This window comes from Physeter macrocephalus, chromosome 15 (assembly GCF_002837175.3).
Source record: "Physeter macrocephalus isolate SW-GA chromosome 15, ASM283717v5, whole genome shotgun sequence".
In the NCBI taxonomy this organism is placed as follows: Eukaryota; Metazoa; Chordata; class Mammalia; order Artiodactyla; family Physeteridae; genus Physeter; species Physeter macrocephalus.
The window spans coordinates 15535490-15553938 of record NC_041228.1 but is presented as its reverse complement, the minus strand read 5'-3'; the positions used below and the strand labels follow the sequence as shown (position 1 = coordinate 15553938).

The 18449-nt window shown below is 43.4% G+C and overlaps 1 protein-coding gene across 2 annotated transcripts in view; it reads right to left on the bottom strand.

Moving 5' to 3' along the window:
* Positions 1-10301, bottom strand: part of C15H8orf76 (chromosome 15 C8orf76 homolog) — a 31976-nt gene extending 21675 nt beyond the window's left edge. Inside the window, exons 1-4 of one of the 2 annotated variants that reach the window (XM_007126064.3) lie at positions 10141-10301; positions 7065-7160; positions 6212-6355; positions 786-1243 (exon numbers count right to left, since the gene is read on the bottom strand). In XM_007126064.3, coding sequence (XP_007126126.1) covers positions 786-1243; positions 6212-6355; positions 7065-7160; positions 10141-10257 — 815 coding nt within the window. In that variant the 5' untranslated portion in view covers positions 10258-10301. The remainder of the gene's footprint in view (positions 1-785; positions 1244-6211; positions 6356-7064; positions 7161-10140) is intronic. The other variant, XM_028500208.2, reaches the window with a different exon arrangement.
* Positions 10302-18449: the final 8148 nt, after the last annotated feature.

Sequence of the window (18449 nt, the reverse complement as noted above, 5' to 3'; positions counted from 1 at the left end):
GGCGCATATATACAATGGAATATTACTCAGCCATAAAAAGAAACGAAATTGAGTTATTTGTAGTCAGGTAGATGGACCTAGAGACTGTCATAGAGTGAAGTAAGTCAGAAAGAGAAAAACGAATACCGTATGCTAACAAATATATATGGAATCTAAAAAAAAAAAAAAAAAAAAAAAAAAGGTCATGAAGAACCTAGGGGCAGGACAGGAATTAAGATGCAGATGTAGATAATGGACTTGAGGACAGGGGAGGGGGAAGGGTAAGCTGGGACAAGTGAGAGTGGCATGGACATATATACACCATCAAATGTAAAATAGGTAGTGGGGTGAGGGTGGGAGGGAGGGAGATGCAAGAGGGAAGAGATATGGGAACATATGTATATGTATGGCTGATTCACTTTGTTGTAAAGCAGAAACTAACACACCATTGTAAAGCAATTATACTCCAATAAAGATGTTAAAGAAAAAAAATATATATATATATATCACTTCCCCGTTTGTCAATGTTTTATACATTTAATTTTCTTTCCTAATTTTAACGGCTGCCAATTTTGACTTTTTATCTTGAGTGATGATACAAGTTGTATTTCTGAGCAAACATAGTTTTGTTTTTAAACCTTACATACTAAAAGGACGCATTCAAAGGATTCTATCTAGACCATGGGAAAAATCTCAAAAACATATACTAAGTGTGTAGCCTAGAATTTTTAGAAGCTTAAAATTAGAAAAATAAAAGCTTTACTCTGAGCTTAGCACCATGTGTGTTTAATTCACTCTTAGCTTACCTGGTTCGTATAAAAGAGGCACAGGCTTTCATCTGAGTTTCTAGCAACACTGCTGTTCTCTCTTCTGCCATACAGTTTTGAATATTTTTAAAAGCTTTCTCATTCTTCTGGTTATTACCACTGCTCGTTTCCACAGATAACGCAGAGCTCTCAGGCAACGTTTCAGGGAAACACAAAACACAGTCTTTTCCTGAGTGGGGACAGGAGGATTTGATAGCCTTGTCACTCGAGGTGAAACTGTTCTGTTTCTGAGATGACGCAAGCAATGCTGCAAGCGCTGGCTCCAGATTCAGGTAAGCCTCTCCCAATCTGCCCCAGTTCCAAGGATTAAAGGGATGCAAAGAAATCAGTTTCTGTAGGCAGAAAATTGTTTTCTCCAAGTTCTGCAAACTTGAACAAATAGCAAACTGGAGGTAGAGCACAGTGGTTAAATGGTCTGTGTTAGTTGCCCTATTTTCCTACGGAGAAAAAAAAAAGATTAGGAAGTTTAAACTACAGAATGTTTCCCATATAAAAAATGAAGATGCCTAAAAATCCAAGTTGTACATGTTATAAATTACAAGTAGCCACACAAGTAGCGTGAACTAAATATTTTTCAATAGATCTCAGTTCGAAACCATAAACCTAGAGAAATATAAACTAACCTAACAGGGCTTCCCTGGTGGCACAGTGGTTCAGAGTCCGCCTGCCGATGCAGGGGACACGGGTTCGTGCCCCGGTCCGGGAAGATCCCACATGCTGCGTAGCGGCTGGGCCCGTGAGCCATGGCTGCTGAGCCTGTGCGTCTGGAGCCTGTGCTCCGCAACAGGAGAGGCCACAACAGTGAGAGGCCCGCGAACCACAAAAAAACAAAACAAGCAAACAAACAAAAAAAAGCACACACACACAAAAAAAAACTAACCTAACAAAATAATCACCAGTCATTCCCAAACACCCTAATGTCACAACAGTCACATAATCCAGGTGACAGTGGCCTGGCAAAGTTCAGCACCAAAAACCTCTGTGTCAGTTTATTTTCCATTTATATTGTACTCTTTGTTGTCTTCAGCCAGATATCTGAAAGACCCAAGCCAACTTTTTTATACCCCGGGCTAATGGTTCCATTTTAATATTCCAGGCTTTCTAAAAATCCAAATCGTAATTTCCTTGAGGATTCAAATGGACTCTATTTCCAAATTTTACTTGGCCTAGACATCCTAAACAGGATGGCCCTGCAGCTCTCAGTGTTTCGTGATGCATCATAACTGAATCCAAATGCCCTCTCTGGTAACTATTAGCAGGGCCAATTATTTCTGGCTGGAGGGGATTGCTTGGTTTCCTTCTGATCAGAAAATCCTTTTCAAGTCTCCTTAATCAGAGCCACCACCTCTTGCCTAACTTGCCAAATGGCAAAAGCCCCTGTGGGTTAGGGAAACAAGCCTCCTTTTTCTAAGTTAAAGTCTGTAGAGATTCAGTTCATTTTAAGTCTACAGAAAACCTGGCCTACTAGTATTCAGATCAAGCCCCTGCATAGAACTGAGCAAGAAATATGAGTAAAACTACCCAGCATGCAGCTGGAAGAAACTGGCTGACCAGTGAGTGAAAGCTTGAGGAGGATTCTAAATTTTCATATATTGAGTGAAAAGACAAGAAATAAAGCCCCATGTAACCTATTCAGTCATACTATACCTTCCCGATGACAGATCTGATCTGGTTTTATTATTACTATTGTTCAGTATTCTGTCCTTCCCCAGAGACCATTAAGTTCCAGAAGAGTTTTTGTTCAATGCTGAATTCCTAGTAGAGAGCACAGCACCTCAGACACAGCAGATGTCTAATAACTGTTCAGTAATACATCTTCATGTTTTTTATTTATAATAGTGAAAGCAACAAGTATAAACTACCTACAGCAAACGCTACCTTTCCTCTACAGTCTATAGTGCTCTACACTGTTTACAAACATGTTCAGATTGCGGAAGCAAGTATGTGGTGGGGTAGGGTGGAGCACACAGACTACGGTTTTGGTGTGCTGGTTTTGATGGCCTAACTAGTAAAGAACTCTCTGGAAACTAAATTCCATTTAAACAAGTTTGTGTGGTTTTTCCAGAATATTGCAACTCCTTCTATAATGCAATGATGATGACGATAGCTAACATTTACAGAGTGCTTACCATATGCCAGACACTATTCTAAGTGCTTTACTCATTTAATCCTCATGACAATCCTTTAAAATAGACTCTATCACTATCCCCATTTTATAGTTGAGGCAACTGAGTCATAAGAGAGAAGTTAGATAAGCTGCCTGACGTCACACAGCTAGTAAGCAGCAGAGCTACAATCAGTCCCACTAGAAGTCACAGAAAAAAGGTACTTCAGAAGAGCTGACGTATGTTAGCTGGCTTAGGATTCTCCCACTAGACACTAGGTCAGCAATGTATGGGCAGGATATGGACATGGTTTTCTGTCTCCTTAGCACTGAACCCAGAACTGTGCACATGGTAAGACTGAAATAAATGTTTGTGAAGTGATAAATGGAAAAAAAAAAAAGTCAGTAACTGTCAAAAAGCAGTTTCCTTACCACAGTTTATCACATGAGCCTATCAGCCGCTATCAGATGTTTAAACTATTTGTTTAAAAAATAAGTTCCAGGGCCTCCCTGGTGGCGCAGTGGTTAAGAACCCACCTGCCAATGCAGGGGACATGAGTTCGAGCCCTGGTCAGGGAAGATCCCACATGTGGAGCAACTATGCCCGTGCGCCACAACTACTGGAGCCCGCGAGCCTACAGGCCGTGCTCCGCAACAAGAGAAGCCAATGCAATAAGAAGCCCGTGCACTGCAACAAAGAGTAGCCCCTGCTCGCCGCAGCTAGAGAAAGCCTGCACACAGCAACAAAGACCCAACGCAGCCAAAAATAAATAAATAAAATAAATAAGTTTATTTTTTTAAAAAAAAAAGTAGACCTTCAGAACCTCAGAAGGGATCGAAGGATAGAACATTAGAACAACACAATACAAATCTTCCATCTAATTAGCAAGCCGCAGCTAGAGAAAGCCTGCACACAGCAACGAAGAACAAAATTTTGGCTGCGTTGGCAGCCAAAATAAAATAAAATAAAATAAAATAAAATAAAAAGAAAGAAGTTCCATTACAAATTTTATCCAAAAATTATTAAGAAGAGAGGTGAATAAACTTCAATAGAAGTTGTGAGCATAAAATGTTCATATCCTGCTGGGCACTCCAAGACTCACTGCGGTCCGTTTTGTTCAATGCTGGATAGTGACCTGTCCCACTACAGAGCATGAGGGGACAATAACCACTGGGACAAAACCCAGAAATGGGCCAGAGCGAATAACACAAGAAGAGGGCCTACAAGTAGGGAAGAAATTTTAAAAAGAAAACAAAACATAGGGCATCAGGAAATGAGAAAACCATGTAAATGGGCAGGGTCCACTGAGATCATGTGAAGAGACCCAAAGAAAGGGGTGAGACCTATTAGCCTATGCTGCCATTTCTTGCCCAACACTCCTGCCCACCAGGGTGCCCAGCAGCCCAAGGACTAGTTCTCAAAGTCCTGACAGAGGAGCTGAAGGTCTTCTGACTGGTCCTTCCTCCTGCCTGGTAACCATCCCAAGCTCTGGATGGCATCTGCTGGCAACAAATCCTTCTCTGAGCCACAACAGCAGAGACTCACAAAGCTAGAAGGAACCAGAGAGCCAGTGCAGCCCCTGACACTAATCTCCCTGTCACTGCCTTCGGTGGTCTAGGCGGGGAAGACAAAGCACAGCAGTGATATGCAGGCGATGTGAGGAAGAGAGAGGCGATGGGAGAGCAGAACAGTGAGAAAGGACAGATGACTGATGTCCAGAAAAAGCAACTGAAAGAACCGAAGTTGCTGTTAATTTTCAGACCAGGGAGACTGAACACTATTAAACCCCGCCAGGTTCACTGTGTTCATGCCATGTGCTTCTTTAACAGGGTAATCTTATCTTCCAGCTTAAGAATTAACCCACAATTAGTAGAGGGGAGAAAAGAGAACGAACAAAACACAGCTGTTCTCATGTTCCGAAGACAATTACCGCCAAGGGTTCCTCTCACTGCAAGAGGCTGAGGTCCTATGCAACAAACCCCGGCAAGCAAATTGTGGGATTTCTCTTAGTTAATGAGACGGAGGAGGACAACTCAATTGCATGCATACTCCAGGCTGACCTCTGGTCAACGAGATCCACAGGATTCAAGATCAGAGCCTCAGTGCCTCATTAAGTCCCTCTGAGGAAGAAAACTGGTCATCTATAAACTAGGACTGGTCGACTTAGACTTGTCCCCATATAAAATTTACACTAAAAACCGCAGGTGCTTTAATCTGAAAACAAAAACAAGCAGAATCTAGAATTACAAAAAAACCTGCTTTTATTAAATTCCTTAAAAAAATTCTGCAGACTCCATTTAAGAATAAAAAGGATTAAGCTTGGCCTAGTATGATATTTAGTCATTTTTTGGTAAACTTTTTTTCCTGTTTGTAAAAGTAATATATGTTCATTGTATAAATTTTGGAAAATAAAAATCTAAACAACAACAAAACACCTAAAGAGGGCTTCCCTGGTGGCGCGGTGGTTGAGAATCCGCCTGCTGATGCAGGGGACACGGGTTCGTGCCCCTGTCCGGGAAGATCCCACATGCCCCGGAGCGGCTGGGCCCATGAGCCATGGCCGCTGAGCCTGCGCGTCCGGAGCCTGTGCTCCACAACGGGAGAGGCCACAACAGTGACAGGCCCGCGTACCGCAACAACAACAACAACAACAACAACAAAAAACACCTAAAGAAGAAAACAGATCACTGATAATCCTTCCACTCTGAGTATTTACTCCTAACGAGTAAAAACCTATGCAATGAAACTTCCACGGTGGTCCAGTGCTAAAAAGTCTGCCGTCCAGTGCAGGGAATGTGGGTTCGATCCCTGGTCGGGGAACCAGGATCCCACATGCCGCGGGGCAACTAAGCCCACACACTGAAACTACTGAGCCCGCGCTCCTCAACTAGAGCCCATATGCTCTGAAGCCTGTGTGATACAACTAGAAAGAGAAAAAACCTGCACACCACAACTAAAGAGAAGCCCGCACGCCTCAATGAAAGATCCTGCAGGCTGCAACTAAGACCCGACACAGCCCAAAATAAAGAAAAAAACACAAAAAAAACCTCTGCAAGTGAGATTTTCAGGCAATGAAAAATTTTGAGCATAACACTGGAAAAAATATTACAAGCAAATGATTATGTCTAGACCTCCAACCTGTTCATCATAATAAAGTTCTTCCACCACTAACAATTTTCTTCTGCTTATCCAAACCCACCGATTTAGCTGCAAGAAGTTGTTTTTTGTTTTGTTTTTTACAAAATAAACCATTCAGCCATCCTAGGGAAGCAAATGGAAATAAGCACAGAAACCACTCACCAAGTTTGTAGCAATCTCCAGGGCTTCCTCGTGCCTTCCCAGGTGAACGAGACACCGAGCCTGGCCTTCCTGGACATCCCTTTTCATGGCAAAATTTGTAGACGGCAGTTTTTCTGAGATACTGGAATACTCTCGCAGTGCTTTCTGGCAAATATTTGTTAAATAAAGGAAAATGAAGGGAAGGGATGAAAAGAAAGGCAGAAAACACAGTAGAAAAAAGAATTCAGTCATGGGGGTGATGTGTTTCCTGGGCAGAAGGTAATGTTATAACTGACCCTACAGTGAACTAAAGGAAGACTTGAGCATTTTAGTCAGTACTCTTTTTCTGAAAGGTAGAGAAAAAAATGGCTGGAGACTATAAATAAAGCATTCTGGAGCCCAAAAGACCAGAATCTGAATCCTGGGTTTGCCACTAACTTGCTGTATAACCTTTTCACATCAGCAAAATAACAACAGGACTCTTGTGAAGATGACATGAAGTCTGTAAATAAAGCAAGCTGACATCTAGTTGTTAGTTCTTTCCTTTTCTTACACATTTTAGGATGCTTTGTTCCTGTGGCCCCATGAGGTATCTGTGCTAGAGGCTCCCACATAATTAGGAGATATAGAACCTGGGGAAACAGACCTACAAGGATCCCAACAAGCTCTCTATACTGGAGTTACAGGAAACAAAACAAATTATACAGAGCTAGAAACTTGGGATTCTAAGATTACAAACACATATCACAAAAGATTAAATTCATCTTCACAAACAACACACTCATAACTTAGTATACTGTTATTTAAATATACTGTAACGGACAGAACAAAAGCCCATTTCAAGTAGTGCAATCTTCTATATGTTAAATTCTACCTGATACTCTTGCCGTCTATAGGCCAAGTCCCCTTTGAATTTCTGGATAGTCAGAGCTTCAACATCATCACTGCTCCCCGTTTCTTCATAAAACCACTAGAAATTGTGAAAACAGCATATTATAGAGAATGAAACTACACTTTTCCACCCCCTACTCAGAAGTAATTTCCCATATATAATTGATTAAACCTCAAAAAAGACATAATTCTTCAGGATAAGACTCAGGAAAACATTTGACAAAGAAGAATGACAATTTTAACGGTGGCCCAGTTTTTATGAAAATTATCACAAGTAATAAATATACCAATAATATGATACCTCTTAACTAAAACACAAAAGTATATGGTTTTATCTATAGCATTTTCAATTTGGGGTTGTGATGTTTGGGAACCTACATTTAAGTAGCACAGTTCACGATGGTTCGTTAAACTGAGATGTCTTCCTGCAGAGAAATTTTTAGGGTGGATGGAATAGGGATTGACAACTCTTTATGGAGAGGACATAGAAAAGAAGAACTGTCATTACAGTGCTATTATGAAAGTGTAAAAGCCAAAAGTAGAATCAAAGCAAAGAGGAAATAGAAATGAAGGCTGAAAGGAGGCTTCCGTGCAATCAAATGCCAAAGTGCTGTAGGAGAAAAGTCTCAGGAAATGCCCATCTGGAATATTTTATTCACTTTTCTACTGATTTAAACCCTATGGATAGAAAGATCTTTTTTGATTATTGCACAAAGAATGTTAAGATGAGAAAACAGGAATGACGAGAAGCACTGTGTGCCAGTTTTCCAGCTCCAAAGAAGTATCTCATCCTCCCCACCAACTTTAAAAAATTTTTTTTTTATTTTTGGCTGCATTGGGTCTTTGTTGCTGTGCATGGGCTTTCTCTAGTTGCGGCGAGCGGGGGCTGCTCTTCATTGCAGAGCACAGGCTCTAGGCGCTCGGGCTTCAGTAGTTGTGGCTCACCGACTCTAGAGCGCAGGCTCAGTAGCTGTGTCACACGGGCTTAGTTGCTCTGCAGCATGTGGGATCTTCCCAGATGAGGGATTGAACCCGTGTCCCCTGCATTGGCAGGCAGATTCTCAACCACTGTGCCCCCAGGAAAGTCCCCCATCCTCCCTTTTACTCAGAGTAAAACACACTGAGGCTGAATGAAGTCAGTTACACACTATTATTAATTCAAACGTAACTGCATTTGTGATGGTTCCACCATCACATCAAAATTTCTTGGTTCTATTTCTAAAAGAGTTGCTTGGGTATCACTGCCCCCCTGTTAATTAGTAACATCGTTAATTAGTAATATCGTTTCCCTCCTTAGCCTGATCCATCATTGTGGAGAAAGCTAGCAACCACTGTTTTTCTGTTCTCCCTGAAATACTGTGTAACCCAACAACAGTCTATATGCTGAACCCATAATTTTCCTTTGCATTTTATTGCTCTCCAGTCACATACTGTATTAGATTATCAGCCAATCCCAACTTCTTGAACAATAACTGAATAACTGCAAATCTCCATCCAATGTTCATCATCCTACTGGGAAATGATCAAGCAAAATTGGCTTTCAAACGCAAGAGCGCAGATGGGGATGGTTTTAAATACCCCATTCTGATAAGAGTAGGACGGAAAAGCTGCGAACAAGGGTGAGACTAAGAAGGGAAGTGCTGGTAAGGCAAACACCTGGTCCCACACCAAATAGGCAGGGAACAAAGATCTTCTAACCCAAACTCCTGGTTTTACACTTGGGGAAGCCAAGAGGACTTGAATGAGGCCTGAATTTATGAGCAGTTACCATTTACCAAATAAATTCTAAAGACAAGTGATTTTTGGATTTTACTTTATAAGTATACAGCATACCACACCTGGCAAAGTATTATCTCATTCCACTCTCACAATAAACCTGTGAGCCAGCAAACATTATTTTTTCTCAAATGACAAATAAGGAACTGACACTTTGAAAGGCAACCTGTAAAGCCAATGCTGGAACGCAAGGGTCCTATCTCACTCCCATGGCTTTTTAATGCGGTACCACATGACTTTGAAAGCCCATTCCCTGCTTTTAGTCTACACGATCAAGTACTAAAGGTCACTCTGAAAGACTGCATGTGGCAAGGAGAAAATGTAAGTGAAATAAAACAAAAATACAATTCAGTAATTTCTGAGTGCCTGATATCTGTAAGTACAAGGGTTTTAAGGAAAAATGAGACAATAGGTGTAAAGGAACCCTGCCCAGTGCCTGGAACACTATCTGATAAAAAGCAATTATTATTGGTGAGATGAGATTTACACACATGAAAGAATACCAGGTTAACACTCTACTATTCAAAATATTCACGCAGTTCCCACTACGAAAAAAAAACTGCTAGGCACTGCGGAGGACATAAAGTTAAGCACATACGCACGCTCCTGTGATCATTAAGCATTCTGGGTCTAAGAGTTCTATGAGATACTGACAACTGCTTTAATAGGTAAAAGAGAGAAAAGGAGTCAAAACAAAAATTTGTGGTTGGAAGGGAGAATCAGAAAAGACTTCTTGGAGGAGGCGGCATTTAAGGTGCGCCTTGAGAAATGTCTCTAATTGAACGATTGTGACCATCTGAACGGGGTTAACATGGGCAGGGGGAACTCAGTGAACAAGGGCAGGCCCGTGGGTGGGACGTCACGGTTCAGGGAGCAGACAACACTTAGGTCCGAAAAGTGGGCGGTGGCTGGATTTCTGGGGGCCCTGACTGCCCGGCAGCAGAAACAGTGAAGGTCCACGGGAGCTACTACAGATTTTAGGTCAGGGGCGTGAGGCCAGCGAGCCTCCGGGAGACCGGCCGAACGCCAGGTGCGAGTTGATGGCCGACGGCGCGGGGATTCCCTCGGGGGCAGAGGGGGCCGGGCCCAGCCGGCTGCGGCTCGTGTAGGGGAAGGGATTTCAGGGACTCCGCGTGGACGTAGGGAGGCCGGACTCGTGCCGGGAGGGTTTGGGTTCGGGGGTAGGCCACGCGGCCTTGGGGCGTCTGAAGCGCTGTCGGGCCGGGACCCGGGAGCGCGAGGCCCGGGGGCTGGGATGAGGCCGAGAGGCCCTGCTCTCTCACCTGCGGCTCGCAGAGCTTGGCGCGGTAGGACGCAAGCGGTCCAGGCCGCCTCTCCCGCCTCTCTTCAAACACAGAGTCCTCGAACTCGCCGCCAAGCAACCAGCAGCCTGTTTCCATTGCGCGCCGAAGACAGGAGCATCGAGAGCAGGCGATGCCTAGAGCGGCGCCCACGTGCGGGCCAACGCGGAAGGGGCGGGGCCGTCGAGGCCCAGCGAGCGGAATGCTGGGACTTGTAGTCTTTGGGCGGGAGCCAGACCGGGACTTGGCCCACGGCAAGTTGGGAGTTGTTGAGGTGAGATTTTATCTGGTTCACGACGCCAGGACAGAACTTGACTTCTCTGTTTCTGGAGATGGACAGAGCGATCCTTACGTGCACGCATCAAAAAGCACTAGCCTCAGGGTAGCTATTCAAAACTGGTAGGTACCAGTTTTTCACTATTGACCATACTCCTAGCACTATGTTAAGCACTTTTTTTTCCTTCCATTTTACTGTATACTTTCCTAACAACCTCTGAACGGCACGATGATTCTCATTAAAAACTGGGGCTTAGAGAGGTTATGTATCTTGCTCAGGATCAATTATTACGTGGCAAAGAGCTGGGAAAAAAAGAATTGAATCAATAATACCCCCGTGTCTCCATAGAAGAGACACACCAATAATAAAGACCAGGGTACAGTAATTCACGCACTTGTAAAACAGAGGACATGGAGATTTACTCTGGGGACTCCATCGGGGAGCATTAACTCTGCCTAGAAAAACATTAAATCCCAGAATTCTAACAACAACATTTACTAGAATTCTTATACCTTTAAGATGTTCCTTGAGACAAGAAGGTAGAGATTGTTGACAAAATACCGGCCAGTATTCCACAGCACAGTATTACTGTGCCATATTACACAGAAGGTAATAGACATGGAGGTTTTCTCTGGTTTTCCTCCTATTTCTCCTCACTCTCACCAGCTCCTCTTCCACCAATTGTCTTCCAGGATTCTTTCCTCAACCCAAATTTCTACTCCACACATTCACCCTAGGGGAACCTAATTCACTCCCCGATTTTTCAGAATCCGTCTCTCTGCTGATGACTCCCCAAATCTAGAATCAGCTCATATATCCTTGGTGGAAAGCTCCACCAGAACAGCCTCCAGACATTAACTACTGATGAATCCATCCATAGAAAGGCCATTAAGAAAAAGTTCTTAGGAAAAATTTAGAACTTATAGAAAAGTGAAGGAAAAAAGGTATCCATAATATTGTCACCGAGAAGCAATGAAGTCTAAAGAAGGTAAACCTATTTGCCCTAATTCTAATGTGCCCTTGTCCTAACAAAAGGCAATACAGCATAGTGTCAAGGGGCCTCAAGCACCAGATTTGTCTGGATTCATGGTCCTGGTTCAGTTATTCGCCAGCTGTGTGACCTGATCCATGAAGTGGGCATTGATTAAAATAATGCATGTAAGGTGCCTGTCAGATAGCGAGTGAGTAATACATGTTCATTCAAAATTTCTGTTCCAAGTGCAAAGAGCAAAGCAAAAGCAGGCAGGGAGATTTTTTTCAGCTTTCTCTTTTTGAAGGCTCCTTGGTTTTGGAACTTCCACCCTCTCTTTTTCTGAGGTGCCCCCAGGTCTGACCTCCTCCTGGCCCAACAACTAACTGAGGTAGATATTTTGCTGAAATGGTCAGGAAGTCACGGAAGGGCAGTTTACGGGTAAAAGAGAGTTCTTTGCCCTTTGAACTCAGACTTCCTGAGCTAAGGGGTTTCCAGCTTTTTTACCACTAAGAACCCTTTTAGTTATTTTCCCCCAGAGTAGTGGAGGATTTGTGTATGCAATAAAACTGCATTTATTAACCAATGCTTGCTTCATTTTCCTTTACAAAAATAATTGAATCCAAATCCTGTATAACAGCCAATCCAAGCTTCTGCCCGGCCTGAGCCTATCAGCATTGCCTCGCTGTGTGTTAGGATTCTATGAAAGCAAAGAAGTAACTGCCAAAGGACCCTGGGAAGCCTGAGGAAAGGTTAAACGTGATTGATGTTGGGTCTTTGGCAATAATGAAAACAGCTCAAAGACCCCTATCACTATTGAGGACCCGGGGTCTGGGACCCCAGGTTGTAAACCACCACCTCAGTTGATAGGCCCTGGAATACTTTTTTAAAAGAGGAGAGTAAACTGATAGAAGAGCACTCTGTAACTGTTAAATACATCTTACATACCTAGGAAATGCCAGGTGTTAGGGAGTAAACGGAAATTCTGTAAGCATCTAAAATGGTATGGATGGTGATAAAAGTGATAAAAGTTTATTTCTATAGATTTGTATCTATAAAAATCTGAATTTAGATAGAGGGGTGTGATTGAGTTCCCCCAGGCAAGGTATCTATCACCTCCTTGAGGCAGCCCGCCTTCCTCTTTCCTGTAATTTCCCCATGCTTCTATCCACTGTGGCATTAATCACGCCGTGGACTGTTGGAGATTGGAGACCGTGTCTTTTTCACTCTTGTAAACTCAGCCCCCAGACAGGGCTTGGCCCAGAGCAGCTCAGTCAATGCCTGTTGCATGGATAGAAATGGCAGAAAGAGCAGACAGGAGCGCTTCTCAGTTGTAAGTCACATGTTCATGTCCTCGCTATGAGTGGGGGAGGGGAGACAATTTATTGAGCATCTATGATGAACTAGGTTGTGCTATGGGCAACCTGTTAGCTTTTAATTAATCCTCACAATCTCTCTCTCTCTGAATTAGACGTTATTATTTTCATTCAAAGAGCTGAAGGCTCTGGTGCTTTGCTGGTTGCTCAGAAGAGGCTGTGGGGCTGGGAGGTGACAGGGAAGCCAAATAGACATAGATACGTAGTCTACAGGATTTACAACCACTGGGATCTTTGCCTTGGCCTTGGCTGGGAGGCCCTGAGCACATCACTCTTAGGGGTGCTCTTCCAGGGATAGGACTATTCTCACTGTACTTAGCAATTGCAGTCCTCCACGCCCCTCCCAGTATCGGGCCCCTCTCAATTTCCACCTCTGCCTCTCAAAGGCACTCCCCTGCAGAACACCAAAATATCATCTTTGACCATAGACTTTAATCAAAGGTGGGAAGACTGGTTGTCTTCAGAGCATTTCTGGAATTGCCCAGAAATACAGACCTTCTGTGAGGCCAGAGGGAGCCAGAGGAAGTTCTTATCCAGCCCTCAAGGATGGGTGTCTGAGGTTAGCACTTTCTTCCCTGGCCCAAAGGAGATGTTGGAGGTGCTTTGAAAAAGCCTGACACCTTTCTAACTACACACCCCTTAGCTAGGCAATCAAAGCCATCTACAACCTGTTGCCAACCTAACCAATACTGTTTCATTATTATTATTTTAGTGTTTTAGTTTTTACAACTTTATTGAGGTAAAATTGAAGAACAATAATCTTCACACATTGAAAGTGAGGAGTTTATATAAGTATACACCTGTGAAACCGTCCCCAAAGTCAAGGGGATGAACACGTGCATCACCCCTGAAAACTTATCCCCGCCCGCCTCTTCCCCATCCCCTTAACTGAATCCTTGCTCTACACCCAGGTTGGTCCTACCCAGATTCCGCCTCCCAGATTCTTCTCCCTGAGTCTTTCCCCCATCCTACAAACTTCCCTGCTTACCAGGTTCCGGCTCACCATTTCCTTTGTCAGGAAAGCCCCTCCCAGTGTCCTCCATCTGGCTGACCCCCTGGAAGCCTTTCCTGATCCCCTAGTCTGGGCTACATGGCCCCTATCTGGGTTCACATAGCGCCACGTGCTTTCCTCTAACAGGGCGCTTCTCATCCCGGATAGCTCTTGTCCAAGCTTGCTTTTTGGCCCTTGCTCACTTGTCCATCACCTGCAGGAGACTGTGAGCTCGTTCTACGCAGGGACTGGGTCATTCTCTGTGTAGCACCGAGCAGTGTCTGGCACCCAGTAGGCCCTCACTCCATATTTTTTGAATGGATTAATCATTAGCTGTTTGCACAGAATTCCCTCCCCTGTACACTGTCCCCTCCTCCTCTAGGGAAACACTTGGTCCACAGTATTCACTTCTGCATTCTGTGTGCCACCCAATATATTGTTGAGGGCCTGCTCTGTGCCAGGGGCTGAAGATACCACCCATGGTCCCTGCTCTCAAAGAGCCTAAATTAAAGTGGGGAAGACAGGTGATAAACATGTAAGCAAGCAAAGTATTTAATTACAGGTTGTGGCAAAGTGCTAGGATAGAGAATAACAGGGCTTAGCAGGTGTAAAACATCTTCCATGATGAAATCACATCTCTTCCTCTCCTTTTCTTACCCAAGCAGTTTACCTCTGACCTCCCTTTCTCAGCTTCCATGGATATTTGTAAATATTGCTTTTCCTCCTTTTCCATCTCTTTTGGTTTCTTTTGAGCAAAGCATACCCTTCCATTACTGTTATGAGTTCCATTCCACTAATTCTCAAGTATTTATTAATTTATACTACCATATTAAGCTTGCTCATTTATTTCCCATATTCTGTAAATTTTTGTAGTAGGTACATTCATTGACTCAACTAAAATTTATTGAGTACCTGCTATAAGCAAGGACCGTTTTAAGTGTGGAGGATACAGTGATAAATAAGACAGATGAGATCCTTGCTCTCACGGAACTTCAGTTGTAGTGGGCAGACAAATAATAAACAAGGAAGTAAACGAACAAGGTAGTTTTAGACCATGTTAAGTGCTACAAAGAAAATTTGAGGGACAATGTATAAGGGACTCCTTCATGTAGGGTGGGCCAGGGAAGGTGCCTCTGAAGAGCTGAGCCTGGAGTGAAGAGAAGGAGCTGGCTAAGAGGACATCTGGAGCAAGAGTATCTGAAAAACTGCAAGGCAAGAATGAGGAGTGGGAAGCGAGCCACGGTGCTGAGGCCAGGCGAGTGTGCAGGAGAGCTTGCTGTGTGGCCTGAGACAGGAGAGTGGGTAGCCAGGCAGGGAGCAAATCGTGTGCACAACACGTTTATTGAATGAACGAATGATCGAATGATCCCAGACTTCCAAGTATTGCATCTTACTAGCTTCTTGGCTGTATTTTTTTTTCAGTTTTTAAATTTTTAAATTTGTTTCAAAGTTAAACCGAAGACACATTGACTCCATAGTAAATCCACTGAGAAATGTTTTTCTAGGCTGAACACCTCTTTCCCTTTAGTCTCCCCCAACAGAGCATGTACATGTTACTTTCATTTTATAATCACTGCTGTCCTACCACTATACCAAGATCATCTAAACCCTGTGTGTAGTATTCTGAATGTTCTTAGTTATACCATAATCTCACTAACTGCAAAAGATTTTCTGGGATAACCTGTCACTTGAATACTTTGGCTACTTTTGAAGATGAAGTCCAGAGAACTGTTAAATGATTCTCCTTTTTGGGGGTGGGTGGTATTTTATAGGCATTAGCAACTAGCACCTGGGGCTGTGCTGATCCCACCTGGCATCACTGGGAGACAACCTATAAAGCCAAAGAATCATTTGACGCAGCAGCCAACTAAGTGACTCAAAACTGAAGGTTAAATGTAAAGAGAAAACTAATTTAGAGAAAAAAAGGTAATCCTAGAGGAACTCATTCTAAGCAATCAATCATTAATTATGCCTGTGTGTGTGTGTGTGTGTGTGGCACAACCAGATCGATTCAGCACAGCCTGCTGGGTCCCAGATGACACTCCTTTTTGGGAGACAGTGATCTGGGGGAGCAGAATCTGGCAAGTGGCCAGTACCAGTAAGCTTCTTGGCTGTATTTTATTGTATTTACTGTGTCTGGTGCCCATGATGTTGCATTATTTTGCCATGACTCCCTCGGTTGTCATATGATCTGACTCTGTAGCTGAATTTTGGCCTCTTTCCTCTTTCCCTCCACAAAACTCAATTTCATGCCCTTTTATTCAGGTCAGCAACTCTTGAGCCAAATGAAATTTTCTCAGGACTTGTGGAGTGTACTGTCTCTTGCTGAGATCATTTCATTCCAGTATCACAGGCTGTTGCCCCAAAGACAAACACTGCCTGCCAACACCGGCTATGTGCACAACCAGCCGGCATTGCTTTTTTCTCTCCTGGCTCCCAAACTTGCAATCTTCAGTGCAATTTGATGAACATTTACTGAGCAACAATTTTGTGAAGACAAGGCTAGGCACTAGAGGCAGTGGTTAAGGGTGAGAGCTCTGGAGACAGTTCAGGTTTGATGCCTCCAACACTTACTAGGTATGTGAATTTGAACCTTTGTGAGGCTTGCTTTCCTTATCTATACCGTGGGGGTAATAATAATATCTACCTCATGGATCATCCATGGGGATTGAAATAAATCATGTAACTCTCTCAATCCAGTCAGTGCTTGACACATAGTGTTCAATAAATGTTAGCTTAAAAAAATTTTTTTTAATGTGGTTTCTGCCTTCAAAGTGCTATAAGCTAGTGAAATAGATGTACATACAGAGTCAACCAGGACCTGTTGGGTAGATGTGGGGGGAGCAGTCAGTATTGACTAGAGCAGGAAGGGAATGAGGGAGGCCTCAAGGGGGCAGCAACTGTGGTGGTGACGTCAGAAGAACAAGCCAGACAGAAGGAATAGCATAAATGTATTATTTCAGTCAAAGCAGCTGTGTACCTGTGTAAAAAACAGTTAATGAACAAGGGCCTGAATATAATACAAGATCAAAAGTAACCCCTTAAGAGAAATATAAAGTGCAAAGGAAGTCTAGGAGAAAGAGAGCTTAATTCCACTAAGGTACTTTGTATTTCAAGATAGTCTTTAACAAATGGTGCTGGAATAACTGGACATCCACTGGCAAAAAAAAAAAAAAAAAAAGAATCTAGACACACACCTTACACCCTTCACAAAAAGTAACACAAAATGGATCATAGATCTAAATGTAAAATGCAAAACTATTAAACTCCTAGAAAATAACATGGGGAAAACCAAGATGACCTTCAGTATGGCAATGGCTTTTTAGATACAACACCAAAGGCATGATCCATGAAAGAAATAACTGATAAACTGGACTTCATTAAAAACTTCTGCTCTGTGAAAGACAGTTTCAAAAGGATGAGAAGACAAGCCATAGCCAGGGTGAAAATATTTGCAAAAGGCAAATCTGATAAAGGACTGTTAACCAGGGACTTCCCCAGTGGCACAGTGGTTGAGAATCCACCTGCCAATGCAGGGGGGACATGGGTTCGATTCCTGGTCCGGGAAGATCCCGTATGCTGCGGAGCAACTAAGCCCGTGTGCCACAACTACTGAGCCTGCGCTCTAGAGCGTGCAAGCCACAACTACCGAGCCCACAAAACTAGAGCCCGTGCTCTGCAAGAAGAGAAGCCACTGCAACAAGAAGCCCGCGCACCACACCGAAGAGTAGCTCCCACTCGCCGCAACTAGAGAAAGCCCGCATGCAGCAAGGAAGACCCAATGCAGCCAAAAAATAAATAGAATTTTTTTTAAAAAGGACTGTTATCCAACATATTAGAAAGAACTCCTAAAACTCAGTAAGAAAACAAACAACCTGATTAAAAAAACAGGCCAAAGACCTTAACAGAAATCTCACCAAGGAAGATATACAGATGGCAAATAAGCACATGAAAAGATGTTCAACACCGTATGTCATCAAGGAAATGTAAATTAAAACAACAGTGAGATACTGCTACATACCTATTAGAATGGCCCAAATGCAGGATGTTGACCACACCAAATGCTGGTGAGAATGCGGAGCTACAGGAACTCTCATTCGTTGCTGGTGGGAACGCAAAATGGTATAACCACTTTGGAGGATAGTTTGGCAGTCTCTTACAAAACTAAACATACTTTTACCATATGTCATAAAGACATCACAAGAAGAGATACGAATAGACCAATATCCCTTATGAATATAAGTGTGAAAATCCTCAACAAAATACGAGCAAACAGAATACAACAGCATATCAAAAGTATGGCACACCATAACCAAGTGGGATTTATCCTAGGAATATGAGTGACTCAGCAAAAGAAAATGAATCAATGTACTACATCATGTTAACAAAACGAAGGGGAATAAAAGTAACCTCAGGGCTTCCCTGGTGGTGCAGCAGTTAAGAATCTGCCTGCCAATGCAGGGGACACGGGTTCGATCCCTGATCCAGGAAGATCCCACATGCTGCAGGGCAACTAAGCCCGTGCACCACAACTACTGAGCCTGCGCTCTAGAGCCCGTGAGCCACAACTACTGAAGCCCGTGCCTCTAGAGCCCATGCTCTGCAACAAGAGAAGCCACCGCAATGAGAAGCCTGCGCACCGCAATGAAGAGTAGCCCCCGCTCACCGCAGCTAGAG